This window comes from Callospermophilus lateralis, chromosome 2 (genome assembly GCF_048772815.1).
Source record: "Callospermophilus lateralis isolate mCalLat2 chromosome 2, mCalLat2.hap1, whole genome shotgun sequence".
NCBI lineage: Eukaryota > Metazoa > Chordata > Mammalia > Rodentia > Sciuridae > Callospermophilus > Callospermophilus lateralis.
The window spans coordinates 208,448,548-208,461,613 of NC_135306.1; the positions used below are offsets into that span (position 1 = coordinate 208,448,548).

The 13,066-nt window shown below is 60.5% G+C and overlaps 1 protein-coding gene across 9 annotated transcripts in view; it reads right to left on the minus strand.

Annotated features, from left to right (window-relative positions):
* The window catches only part of Shank2 (SH3 and multiple ankyrin repeat domains 2), a 355,852-nt gene that overhangs the window by 125,187 nt on the left and 217,599 nt on the right, over positions 1–13,066 (minus strand). For all 9 annotated transcript variants that reach the window (XM_077108956.1, XM_077108955.1, XM_077108953.1 and 6 more), the window contains one exon: positions 6,768–6,843. In XM_077108956.1, the coding sequence (XP_076965071.1) occupies positions 6,768–6,843 (76 nt within the window). The remainder of the gene's footprint in view (positions 1–6,767; positions 6,844–13,066) is intronic.

A 13,066-nucleotide genomic window follows, 5' to 3' on the forward strand; every position in this document is an offset into this window, starting at 1 on the left:
CAGAACAAAAGCGCTTGGTCCTCCCGCCTGCAGAAGAGGCTGGCTGAAGGCTGAGTGGCAGGCCTCTGGGAGGACAGCTCCTCTGTCTCTGGGCCCGGTGGCCCTGGGCGCCTCTGTGGGCCATGTCTAACAGCTCCAGAGAAAGGCCCGACTTGGGAGACCAAATGTCCCCATTCCAAGGTCAGGGCTGTCCCTGAGCCTCACTCCCACCAGGCACCAGGGTTCCTTCGCTTCATCCCACCAGAGACTGCTGAGCGGGGTGCAGAGCTCCGAGCCCACCCCAGCCAGAAGCCCTTCGTGTACAAGACCCAAAGTCACGGCACCTTGGAGTGCTGGGGACAGTGGCTGTGGCCAGGCCAGAGGACACTTATCCTGGAAAAGGAGGAGCCTGGCCTGGCCCAGTCAGCAGTGCCTGGCCACCTGAGGGGCCTAGGGCCCAGTGCCAACCCAGGACACTTCCTAAGAGCTGCCCAGGCTTGGCTCTGCAGACCCAGCAGAGTGGGTCTCAAAGCTCTGGGACAGGCAGACGCTGATTCTCGGATGTCCAGGGTGCAGGGGCGGGAGAGGTCCTGCTGGGTCACAGGCTGGTGGCTGGTGAGCAGGAGGCACAGGTTCCTGCACATCACCAGTCGGGGCGGCTGCTCCACCCTGCCCCTTCCTGGCCACCGCCTTCTCTGCACGCTGCTTGCATGCGGTGTCCCGGGACGGCTCCTCTCCTCACACGCACCACCGGCCACTTGCGCTCACTCCAGCACAAAAACACACCGACCAACCCCTCTGCTGTCATCCGGGCCCTGCTGCTTGTCCTGCAGGAGCACGCGAGCCCCTGTCTTGGTGTGGGGGCTTCTGGCAGGAGCAGGGCAAGGGACATGCTGCTGGTGTGTGTCTGTGTGTTCGGAGCAACTGCAACCACTGTGGGCCGTCAGGAGAGCAGCTGGCCGCGGACTCCTGCCACCCGTGCTCTCTGGGTTGCTCTCAAGAGATTCCCAGAAACCACTTCTCTGATATTTTCAAAGCCTGTCCCATCACTCCAGGGGAGATCTCTTGAATAATAATAAAGTGACTGAGGAAATAATGACTTACACGGACAGACAGGCGGCTGGGGGAATTTCCCAGAATAGAGAGCAAAGTGGAAGAGACCAGCACCTGGACAGGCGGGGTGGACTCTGACACCAGCACCGCGACACGACAGGACACGAAGTCGCACGGTGGGGCTCCTACACACTACTGGAGAGGAAATCAAGGTTACCCACAGGGGACTGCAGATCAGGCGGCACCCCGGCTTCCCGTCAGCACCCAGGAGGGGTGAGAGCACAAGGAAGCGAGGCCTTGGCAGCTCAGAGCGAGAGTTCTCCAGGAAACTGGGAGGCCCAAGCACTGGTACCACCAAGAACAAGGGCAAAGAGCAGGAAACTGCCCACTTATCCCAGAGCTCAATGAGGGAGAACTACAGAGACCAGGAGCTGGAGTTCAAAGTGGAGCAGAGCATCAGAGATCGCCAATAAGAATGGCACAAACTCCAGGTAACACAGAAATGGGAAATGGGGCAATGGCAGGCCAGCGAGGACATGATTCTACTATAAGGCCAAAAAATAAAGGCAACTACAAACTCCAGAATCAACATAAATTTCATGCAAAAAAATCACAAACACTAAACTTAATGTGGGACCTTTAAAAACCTGAGAGGAGAGAGGAACAAAGAATCCACTGGGCTTTGACATCAGGACAGAACATCTTGCAGGTCTGTGAAGAGGAAATAGAATCCTAGCCCCACTCTTGGTGCTGATGCATACGTTCATTCTATCGTGATGATGTAAGGCTTTCTGCTGTTTGTTTTAATTTTTGAATCCAACTGATAGACGTTAATGTGAATATAAATATAAAAGGTCAAGTGACACTGTCCAAAGTTCATTAAACAAGAGAAAGAAAAATGTCATTTAAACGTGATCAACTAGCAAGGACCGTTCAAAACGGGGGACAGGTAAAAACTGAGAAAGCCTCCTCTTTCCCAGCCGCCAAGAAGGTTTCCCGCTGTGGTCAGAGACGGGGGAGGTGATCATCTGAAGAGGGAAGCGATGCCCACAGGTGGCTCCTGCCCAGGGGGATGCGGATGAGATGGGGAGGGGAGAAGACCCGTCCCCGTTCCTGGCCTGTCTGCGGGCCTGCGCTGACTGATTGGTCACTTTTATTGCACGTGTTGAGGACGACAAAGGTTAAGGGGAGAGTTCACCAAGAGTGGACGAGGGAAAGGGCCTGGGCAGTTAGGCAGCGGGTTACTGTGAAGACGAGGCAACGTAGACGGGATGGGGAGGCAGGAGCCCTGGGACCCTCATGAGGAGCTGCGTGAGGGAGAGAAGCAGCGGGGGAAGGCAGGGGGAGAAGGGCCCCCAGGTCTCCCACTGGGCACTGGGCCCACTGTCCATCAGGATGCGGACCATGGAGCAGAGTGGTTTGGAAGGACACAGTGACGGGTGCAGATGCCACCACACGCATCATGCTGGGGAGCAAGAGGGCGCAGCTGGGCTGGGGACTGGCGTCGGGACACCTCCCTGTGCCTGCGCCTTGAGGGCCACCTTGTCCACTTGTGCCTCGAAAGCACTATGTCCTTGTAACAACCAGACATACGGAAACGCACAGCGTCCAACGTAAAGCTGTCTCTCTTCCGGGCCGCGGGGCCTGCCGGGCAAGCCCCATTGCCAATCGCCGGGCCCCGCCAGCCATGGCGGGGCGGACAGGCAGACAATGTCTCCTTCCGCGTCCAGCCTGAGGACGTCCTCCAAGCGGCTTCCCCTCCTTCAAGTCTAAGGAGTGATAAGTTATAAGAATGCCAAACGACGTGGAGGGGCAGGGGCAGTTTCATGCCATTCGGTACAGGGACGCAGTCTTCTAGGACACCACGCGGGGGTCCAGAGGAAAGCCGGCTGCCCACACGGGCTGGTGCCACCCAGCAGCCCCCTGGGTTTATTCAGCACGTGTCTCTTTGGAGCTGCGAGCACCAAACACGTTTTCTATTCCTTCTTAACATGAGCACAGCTGGAGATGTGGACCGAGTGGAAATAGTTCCATTTTGCAGACAGCAGGAATTGAAGGCTCAGAGAAGGTATGTGAGCTGCCCAAGGTCACACAGAGGTAAGTCTGAGAGAAAACTCAGGACAACTTATTTTTCAGGGACTCGATCGGGCTTCTGATAATACACATATATGCTTCTATATTCAGAGCCTGTCTCTAGAAAGATCCTCAGCAAACCAGCGACTAAGCTTCTGTCTGGGGAGGAGAACTTGGGACTGGGCTGGGAGAGAGATCTATTCCTCACACTCTATTTTCTGAACATTTTGATTTTCTACCCCATGTATCTATTGCCACTTACCAATTTATACAATATGAAAATGATGCTTGAAAACCATGAAAATACGAAGGGCGACGGGCACAGCTTGCAACCCTTCTACATGAGTCTTGAAGGTCAGTTTTACTGAGGCCGAGGGACAGTGACCGTTCGTCCCCTTCCCTTCCCTCCCCAGCAGCCTGGGAGCACCAACCACCCCGTGCAAAGTGTGGCCAGAGGCACAGGAGGAGCTGGCCACCTGCAGGACCAGGTCTGTGCCCACCTGCTTCCAGGAAGCTCCTACCTGGGAATCCCACGGAACCGCAGAGCCCAGCCGCCCTCTCCGCTCACCGCCAGGGCTTGGCCTCCCGCCAGCCCCACCACACTGCTGGGCTCGGAGACGGGGTGTCCTGCTCGGCCCCGCCCGTCCCACCACTCCACCGGCCATTTGCTTCTGCTTCACAGGCTCCAGACTTTTCCAGAAGCGCAGGTCTCCCCAGATACCACCGCCAGCCTCCTAGCTGGCCCCCGCTGCTGCCCCCACAGCACCGACTGCTCCTCAGCCCCAGGTGTCAAGCAGAAGTCCCTTCCTCAGAGGGACTGTCCCTGCCTCCCTGCCTAGGGCTGGCTGACCGGTCCCCTGGGCTCTAAGGGAAGTGCGGCCACATGGCTCAGTGCGTCAGCCTCCGTCAGCCTCCGGGGGAGCTCTCTGCCGGCAGCTGACTGTCGCTCCGTTCACCAGACTCAGCCCCCCAAGGTCCAGGCGGCCTCTTGACAATACTGGCTGAACCGGCGGAGAGTGAGTGGGTGGGTGGACTGAGAATGGTGGGTAGGTGGGGCAGGACGGGTGTGGGTGGATAACAGGCAGATGCACGGCTGGACAGGAGGGGGCATGGGTGGACAGCTAGTGGACGGCTGGCTGGATGAAGGACAGTTGTGTGGATGGATGGACCAAGGAGGGATGGTTGGATAGAGGGGTGAGTGGAAGGGAGTGTGGATGGGTGGAGGAGAGGCCGGGAGGGTCCATGGACCTAGTGTGTGTCCATCCCCGAGGTCCTAGGCCCCCTCAGGAGCCTCCTCCTGAGTGTCCTGTGCTCATGGGCCTGGGACCTGACCTAAGAGGAGCGGGAGCCTGCAGTTCCGGGGCCCGAGGTGAGATGGGTTTTCAACAGCAAGACTGGGGTTCCTGCGAAGCCCCGGGGGACAATGCCCAGGACCTCTGCTGCCTGACCCTCACTTGTGTGGCCCTTCTAGATCCCTCTCTCGCTGCTTTCCGGGCAGGTGGTGGGGATCCCACAGAGGGAACTGGCTGGAGCGACTGGACACATTGGCCTCCGCCTCCAGGCCTACGTGGACACCAGGGGGCGGGAGAGGCGGAGCCTCCAAGCAGCCCTGGTGACAGCTCTGCCCACTTCCCCGAGCCCTGGGCGCTGAGGGCCGCTGGCTCTGCCCAGACCCTCCTCGCGAGGAGGGAGGCACACAAGCAGGTGGCCCATTGACCAGGTGCACTCTCTGCAGTGACCCCATCTGCCCAGGTCAAGACCCGCTGGGAAGAGCCAGCGTCAGGCCCGGTTCCCTGGAGGCCGGTGGCCCTGAGCTCTCTTTCTGGACTTTGCTCACGGGCAGGTCACCAATGGCACCCAGGTCCCCAGGTGGGCAAGTGGGACAAGACCTGGGTTGTATGCACCCCCTGGCGCCTGGGGCAGAGCACGGCTGGTGTGAGCGGTGGAGGTCTGACCAGCAGCTCCCGCCTGGGGTCTCCCTGAGCACGCAGCCACACGAGCCCATGGTGCAACACCCCAGGGCAGCGGGGGGCCAGCGGGGGGCCAGCGGGTAAGAAACCGCCCGACCACACGATGGAGCTCCGCAGCCCCAAGAAGCAAAGAAACCCTGCCCAGGGCGGACCTCGAGGACCTGACGTCAGCGGCAGGCCAGGACAAACCCCGTGTGTGCAGGGCTGGGGACCAGGCTCTGGACAGGTTCCAGGCTGGGGACAGAGGCCTGGAGAGGGTGACGGCTGGGTGGCAGGCAAGGGTGCGCCAGACACGGTCAAGGTGGGGACTTGGCAACATGTCCACTGTACCCCGTAAGAACACCATGTGGACACCTGCCACAACACGGGTGGACCTTGGGGGCATCGTGCGTGGTGAGGGGCCAGTCAGAAGAGACCATGCACTGACACTGTGGACGTAAGGCTCCTGGGCAGGCGAGTCCGTGCAGGAGGCTCAGCAGGGCTGCAGGGGCCGTGGGGAGGGGAGACGGGCACGGCCGCTCGTGGGGACAGGGCACCCCCTTGGGGTGAGGAAAGGGCTTCAGGCCCTGATGGAAACAGAAAGCCACCGAAAGACAACGGACTTCGGCACAGCAAACGTCAACCGCGTGATTCAGGGGTCAACCGTGTGATTCAGGGGTCAGCAGCGCCAACCTGGGCCGGGTCCCGAGGCAGACAGACAGGAGTCAGGGGCAGGTCTGAGCTGCTCCTCACAGACCCCAGGGTCAGGCAGGAACCAGGGCAGGGCATGGGGACCCTTCCCCAGACTGGTCCTGCTCCTCGGAGGGCTGGCTGCTGGGCTTCTCAGAGAGGCCCGTGGCTGGCCACCAGCAGGGCCAGCGGCAGGTCCCTTACATGCCGCAGTCACGTACCTGTGTCTCCTTCCCTCCCCTGCACCACATCTGACTCCCGTCAACCCAGTCCCCTGTGGGGTGTGGGCTCCCCTTGCCCCTGCACCCAGCATGGCAGCAGGGATAGCCAAGGGACACTTGTGGCTTAGGACAGAAATGAAGGGAAAAAGGAACCCGCAGCCGGGGACACAGGGACACAGCAAAGGGCACAGTGGCCAGGAGAGATGCTGCTCACGGAGCTTCTGGCCATCACAGCCCCACCGGCTGAGTGGGGGGCGGAGGGCGGGGCCCAGGCTGCCCCGGGCACAGCGAGTGCTCATCTCCAAGGGGCAGTCCTGCCCGGCCCCTCTCGCCTAGCCACCGGATGAGCACGGCTCCTGCACACCACACCAGCCCCCACAGCCTGCCCAGCGTCCCCCCCCAGGGGAAGGGCCTCCAGCAACAAACAGGAAGCCCGGGAAGTGGCAGGAATGGAGAGGGCAACCCCCTGAGGTGAGAATCCAGGCCCCAGCAGGGCCCCAACACTCCATGGGGACACGCCCATGGGGGACACTCCGGGCCACTGCTCGCCCAGCCCATGGACGGCTGTTTCCCTCAACGCCCTGCGTCCCCGCCTCCTGCTCCACCCAGGCCCTGGGCCACACAGGCCACTCCACGGGCAGGTTCTCTGGAAGACGGTGGCTTCCGCAAGCCCATGCAGGGACACACCGGGGAAGCAGACCAAGGGGCCTGAGCGCTCCACGCGACTTGGCCCAGCGCTCACGCCGCACAGCGCACAGTGCCTGTGACCGGAGGTCCTGGCAGGGAGAGACGCGCGTCCTACCTGGAAGCGTCGAAGCCGTCGTAGGAGCCCACCGTGTAGTGCCGGAAGAGCTTCTTACTGCGGTCCGCGCGGGTTTCTGTGCAGAAGAGAGAAATAGCGCTTAGAGAGGTCACGACGGTGCTGGACGCAGACCCCACTCGGTGCTGGGCTCTCATTGACCCGTCCCTTGAAGCCCGAGACCCGCTCTTCTGGGGAAAGTCCTAGGGAGAAGAGGATCCTGATTCCAGGGACTGCCGGCAGAATCTGGGGACACCTATGAACCCCAGTCCTGGCCACGGAGGGTGAAGAGCTGTTCTGAGGCAGAAGCAGAGCTCTGTGGAGCAGAAGGGTGTCCACACTCCTGCGCCACGCCACGGCCCGCCTGCACGTGGCCTCTGCCCGCCTCTGGCCCATCGGAGCACCTGCAGGTGGCTGCCTCGGGGAAAGGGACACCTGCCTATTGTCCTGCCTACAGTTAGTTACTTTCTCCTAAAAACAAAGACAATAAACAAACGTGACTCGATTCCTGACTGAGCCAGTGCGGGCTTTCCCGACTCAGCCGTCGGAGGTGCATGCGTGGGAGTGAGGAGTGAGGGAGGCAGCAGATACACAGCTGGGCCTGGGGGCTCCACAGCAGGACCCACGCTCACCGCGTGGTCAGCGGCTGGCCTCTCCTCCCGGAAACTGCAAAACTGCCCAGAAATCCAATGACCGGTTTCAGGACAGAAACCGAGGCCAACCTCCTGTGGGCCTCGGCTGCAGTCTCCCCGGATCTGTTTTCCGAGGTAAATGTGATTTTTTTTTTACTCAAATACCCCAAACACATTTGCAGTTCAACGAGAACACGGTCCGGGCTCTGAGAAAGGTCTGGCTCCTTTTACGCCCAAGACTCCTCTCTGACTTGAGCAGGGAATCCTGAGGCGGGAAGGGGGCAGGTGGGCAGCCTGGGACTACATTTCCCAGCTGCCCTTGCTCCCGGGTGTGGACATGTGACTCCTTCTCACCAATGGGGCGCGAGCACGGCCGGCCCTTCACCCCTAGGCTCTGAAGAAGCCCATTCCCCTTCCCTTTCCTGCTCTGTCAGCTTAAGGCTCTGGACCTGGAGGCCCTAAGGGTGTGGGGTCCCCAGGTGAAATGCAGAGTGGGTCTCTGCTCCCCATGGCTGTGGGAGCAAGAAGAACCCTCTGCGCCCTGAGGCTGCACTTCAAGATTTGTGACAGCAGCCATGTTGCCTTAGCGGACAGCAGGGCCACGGGGGTCCCCTGGGGCCTGGCTCCCACCGCTCTCCGCCCCTTCCCCAAACGCCCAGCTCCGTCGCATGAATTCCCACAGAGACGGCCTCCCGTGGCTGACTCCACTGCTGAGGCTGATGAGGCCCCTCTGCTCAGGCCCTGCTGTAAGTGCCGCTGGGGCTGCTGGACATTTAACCGCCAGGCCTGTCCAGGGAGGGCTGCACGCACTGGCCTCCACGCCCTGCGCAGGACCACGGGTGCCCGCCATCAGGAGAGCAATCTCATTTACACTGAAGACGTCCCCCTGCTCTGGTGACTGCCTGGGCACCCGCACCCTCGTCAGCACTGCCCGCTCGGCCCTGAGGCCACGCAGCTCGAAGGCCTGCGAGGAGAGTGCCCTGGCAGGACCAGAGTGTCCGTCCACAGAAGACGCCGGAAGCAGTGGCGTTCCACAGACTCAGCAACTGAGCGTTGAGCTGCGGGAGGCTGAGACGGTAAGCAGATCGCCAGAAGCGAAGTTGCCAATTATATAAGTTGGTCATTTTGTCACACTCACATAAACAGGGAGAACGAGTCAAGGCATTGGACCCCAGACGTAAATAGCTAATGGGACTTCGTCCTCTGCTCAGGTTTGTCCCTCCTGCATCATTACCTGCCCTTCCTTGCATGATGGCCTTGGCCACCTGGGCACACGGAAGAAGGTGCATGACCAACTGATGGACAGCAGCAGTAACGGTCACCAAGACAAAGCCACACACCCACACCACGCAGGTCAGCTCAGCACCTGCCTTGTAGCCACTAGCCACCCTCCCTGACCCCTGGGACAGGGCCTGGACACTCCATGACCTCAGCGACGCTCCAGGAAGGGACATGGCCTCCTCTCTCCATATCATGCCGGGGTGGGGACATGCCTCTCCTTCAAAGTCACCTTGAACTCCAGCCTTGGTCATATGTTGATGGCATTTGCAGGGTTAGGCTTAGATGGGGTCCTGGGGGTGGCCCAAAAGAGGAGGAAGAGAGACCCCACTAGGGCACGTGCCTGTTTCCCACACGACTCCCTGCGTGGCTGTGGGACTCTGCAGGGTCCCCTCCCGCAGGAAGGCTTCGCCAGACGCAGCCCCCAGGACCTCCAGAGCCGTGAGCGGAATGAGCCTTCATTCTTTATAAATGACCCGTCTGGAATTTAATTCAGTTATAACAACAAAACACGGACTCACAGACCTGCTGTGTGACACTGAGCAGATGCGCCATGTCGGAGCTTGCTGCCCAGCCTGAGGGCCAGCACAGGACCACAAAGCACCCCCAGGGCATCCGCAGGCGCAGCACATGGGACTTCCAGGTGAGGCACCGACCTGTGGGCTGACACTGCCCCCCACGCTTGGCATCAGGACCAAACGTGGCCCCGTGCGCCTCCTGCCTGGCGCCCTGCACACCTGCCACCACACTCTCCCTGGTCAAGTCCTGGAGACAGCCCCAAGGGCAGGGCCTCGGGGTCCTGCCGAGCTTCCACAGGTGGCCCCAGAGCTCAGGCAAGTGTGGAGGGGAGCAGAGCAGGCAACTCAGCTGGGGCTACCCTGGGACGTCCACGCTGGGGCCACACATGTCCAGGCCCTGGAGGGACAAGTGGGTTACGCAGAGTGGCTCATGGAGCCACTGAAGGACCGCAGGGCTGCTAATTGCCAGTATGACTCTTAATTGTCTCTGCGGCTTAAACCCCACGTGGCATTTCTGTGCTGGTTGTCTAGGAAACCGCTGGGCCAGGCGGGCTGACTGGTGCAGGTCCCTGGCTGGTCAGGGGGCCCAGGGTCCAGGAGCTAAGAGGAGTGTATGTGCCCAAACACGTGTGTGCATGTGCGTGTTTACCAGAGAGCGTTTGGAAGGGCAGCATGATGGGCCAGGTAGCTGCAGTTTCCAGACATGGGGATTCCACAGACCAGTAACGTCCTCAACCCAGGGCAGAGGACATAAGCCCAGACAAAACTCATCAAGTTTTTCTTTGGTTTTGTGAGGACATTAGAAACCATCAGTCCTCCCTGCTATCACGATTAATTTACCAGAGAAAGGGAAGCGCCGTAAAGGATATCATCTCCGATCCCTTTAGCAAACTGCCACTGCCCGGGCATTACTGTTCTCCGGCTCCCACACACTGCTCTAAGACATGGTCCCGAGGGACACAATTATCATTACCATAACTCATCACCTCCATCACCATCGCCTCTATCACCTCCATCACAGTAACCACCATCTCCACCATCACCATCACAATCACCACCATCACCATTACCACCACCATCTCCAACATCACCATCGTCACCATCACCATTATCACCATCTCCACCACCACCATCTCCATCTCCATCACCATCACCACCATCACCACCACTACCATCACCACCACCACCACCACTACCATCACCATTATCTCCATCACGATCACCCACCATCACCATTACCATCCCCACCATCACCACCATCACTATCCCCATCACCATCACCATTATCCCCATCACCATCACCACCATCTCCACCACCATCACCACCATCACCAGCACCAGCACCACCAGCACCATTATCCCCATTACCACCACCATCTCCAACATCACCATCGTCACCATCACCATTATCACCATCTCCACCACCATCTCCACCACCACCATCACCATCTCCATCACCATCACCACCACCACCACCACTACCATCACCATTATCTCCATCACGATCACCCACCATCTCCACCATCACCATTACCATCCCCACCATCACTACCATCACTATCCCCATCACCATCACCATTATCCCCATCACCATCACCACCATCTCCACCACCATCACCAGCACCAGCACCACCAGCACCATTATCCCCATTACCACCACCACCATCCCCATCACCATCACCACCATCTCCACCATCACCATCACCACTTCCACTATCACCTCCATCAACATCAGCCCCTTGCCATCAGTCTTCACCATGACCATCACTATCACCACCACCTCTACCTCCATCTTCCTCCTGCACCACCTTCATCAGCAGCATCCTCACCCTAACACCCCACCGCCCCTGCAGGGGAAGAGCCACGTATTTATGGCCTGCTAACAGCAACGCTCTGCGTCTCCTCATTTCACTGACGCTAAGCCGGTCACCTGAGTTGGCCTCACGCAGCACCCAGCTGAGGGGCTTCCCATCCCTGTTTGACAGATGTAGCAGAAGGTGGTGATGAGGGCCGCGGGCTCTGAGGCTAGACTGGCCGTGTGTGGTCTCCTTGTCGTAAGACAGGGACAAAGCAGTTCCCACTCACAGGGAGGCGATGATGGTCGGGCTGGATGCACGTCCAGGGCCAGCACCGTGCTGGGCACACGGAGAGTCTGCCTCCCTGGCTACTGCCGTCTTGGGGGTCTAACTCAGTTGAGGAGCCTCCACCTCCTGTGGGGCATCTCAAGGTCACTCTGACCTTGCCAACAGCTGTGCCTCCAGCCCAGACTTTGCAGCTCACAGTGCCAGCAATACCAACTCCCCACAGCGCGGTGTTTCCAGAACCTTCCCCAGGTGCCACACCCCGTAAGTGCCTCCCCTGCTGAGCTCTGGGCAGTTACCCTCCCAGTCCAAAGGCGGGGCTCAGAGAGGATAACCAGGGCACAGGGTCACCAGGAAGCAAGGGCTCTATGGGGCACCCCGGGAGGTGGCTTGACCCGTGGCCACCTGCCTTGGTCCAGGGGCTCCTAGCCCTGCACGTCCTGCGGAGTTGCCCTCTCCTGGCTTCAGCTTCTGGTCTGACACGAGAGCAGGTGAGCTGGACAGTTCTTGGACATGTCCCCTCACATCCTAGCTTGGCCCCGCTGCTCCCTGGGGCTTTTGGCGGCCAGCTCCCTGGGCTGACCCCTTCCTATGACCACTGGATCTCAAGGGTGCTGATGCTGGACCCAGATCCAACACTGAAGGACAGGCAAAGGGGGGGGGAGAGGAGCCAGCGGCCACACCTCCCTGTGGCCGATGACCCTGATGACATCGGGACCTGCCCCCCTCACCAGGGGACTCTGGCTCAGCGGAACCCGGCACAACAGAGCCCAGGTCCCTGGCCACATGGGCCTGTGGTGGCTGCAGGGGGCCTGACCCTCCTGTGTAAGTGCCCTGTCCTCTGGAGGCCCAGCCCTTTCCCAGTCCAAGGCACCCAGGTGAGGCCGCCCAGCCTCTGCCCCTTGCCCACACAGGTCTGGGCTCCACAGCTTGGTCTGAGCTGGGCAGAGTGTCCCCTGGCCACAGCGGGGCACCAGCTCAGGGGCTGGGTCCTCATCCTGCTACTGAGGCCACTGGGGAGCCAGGCCACAGCCAGGACAGTGCAGGAGCTGGGGACGAGGGGGGAGACAGACTCCCAGGTGTGGCCCTGCGGACCGGCCACCCTGGTGACATGGCTGGGACCGAGGGTGGCTGCACTGGCTTCCTACACAGGCAAGCCCCCGCTGAGTCTTTTCTGGCTGAGACGGTTGGGCCGCCTGTCCACAGGGCGGACCTGGGAAAGATGCAGCACGGCTCCCGGAGTGCGCAGCCCACGCCAGGGGACAGAGCCCGAGGTGCCATGCAAATGCCTTTTTGTGTCTGTGTCCCTTGGCTGGGGATGCTTCTTGGCCCCCGGGGTCAGAGCCACCTGAGGCTGGGCAGCCCTCCTGCACACAGGGACGCTTGGGCAAGGCTGAGGACGGACAGCCTTCACACCGGACCTCAGGGTTCGCCATTCCTACCGAGTGGCCCGTGGTCTGTGCGGGACACCTGGGCCTTCCTCCGAGACACTCTGCAGTCCGGATGCTGAAGTCCTGGCTTCCTAGGGGATAAGGTGGCAGGAGTTGGGCACTGGGTGGTCCAGGACATCATTCCCACCACACGGAGAGGGTGGTCCCCAGAATGTGGCCGCCATGAGGCGGGAGGCAGAGCCAAGAGCTAGGGGGGAAGCACCGGGGCCAAAGGCCTCGACGGCAGAGGCCCGGGTCCTGTGGGGGTCACAGGGCTGTGGCAGGCACGCTGGCTTCCCCACCAGCACGTCCAGACTCTACTCCCGGCCGCGGTCGGTGCAGCCTCAAAGTGAGTTCTGGCCA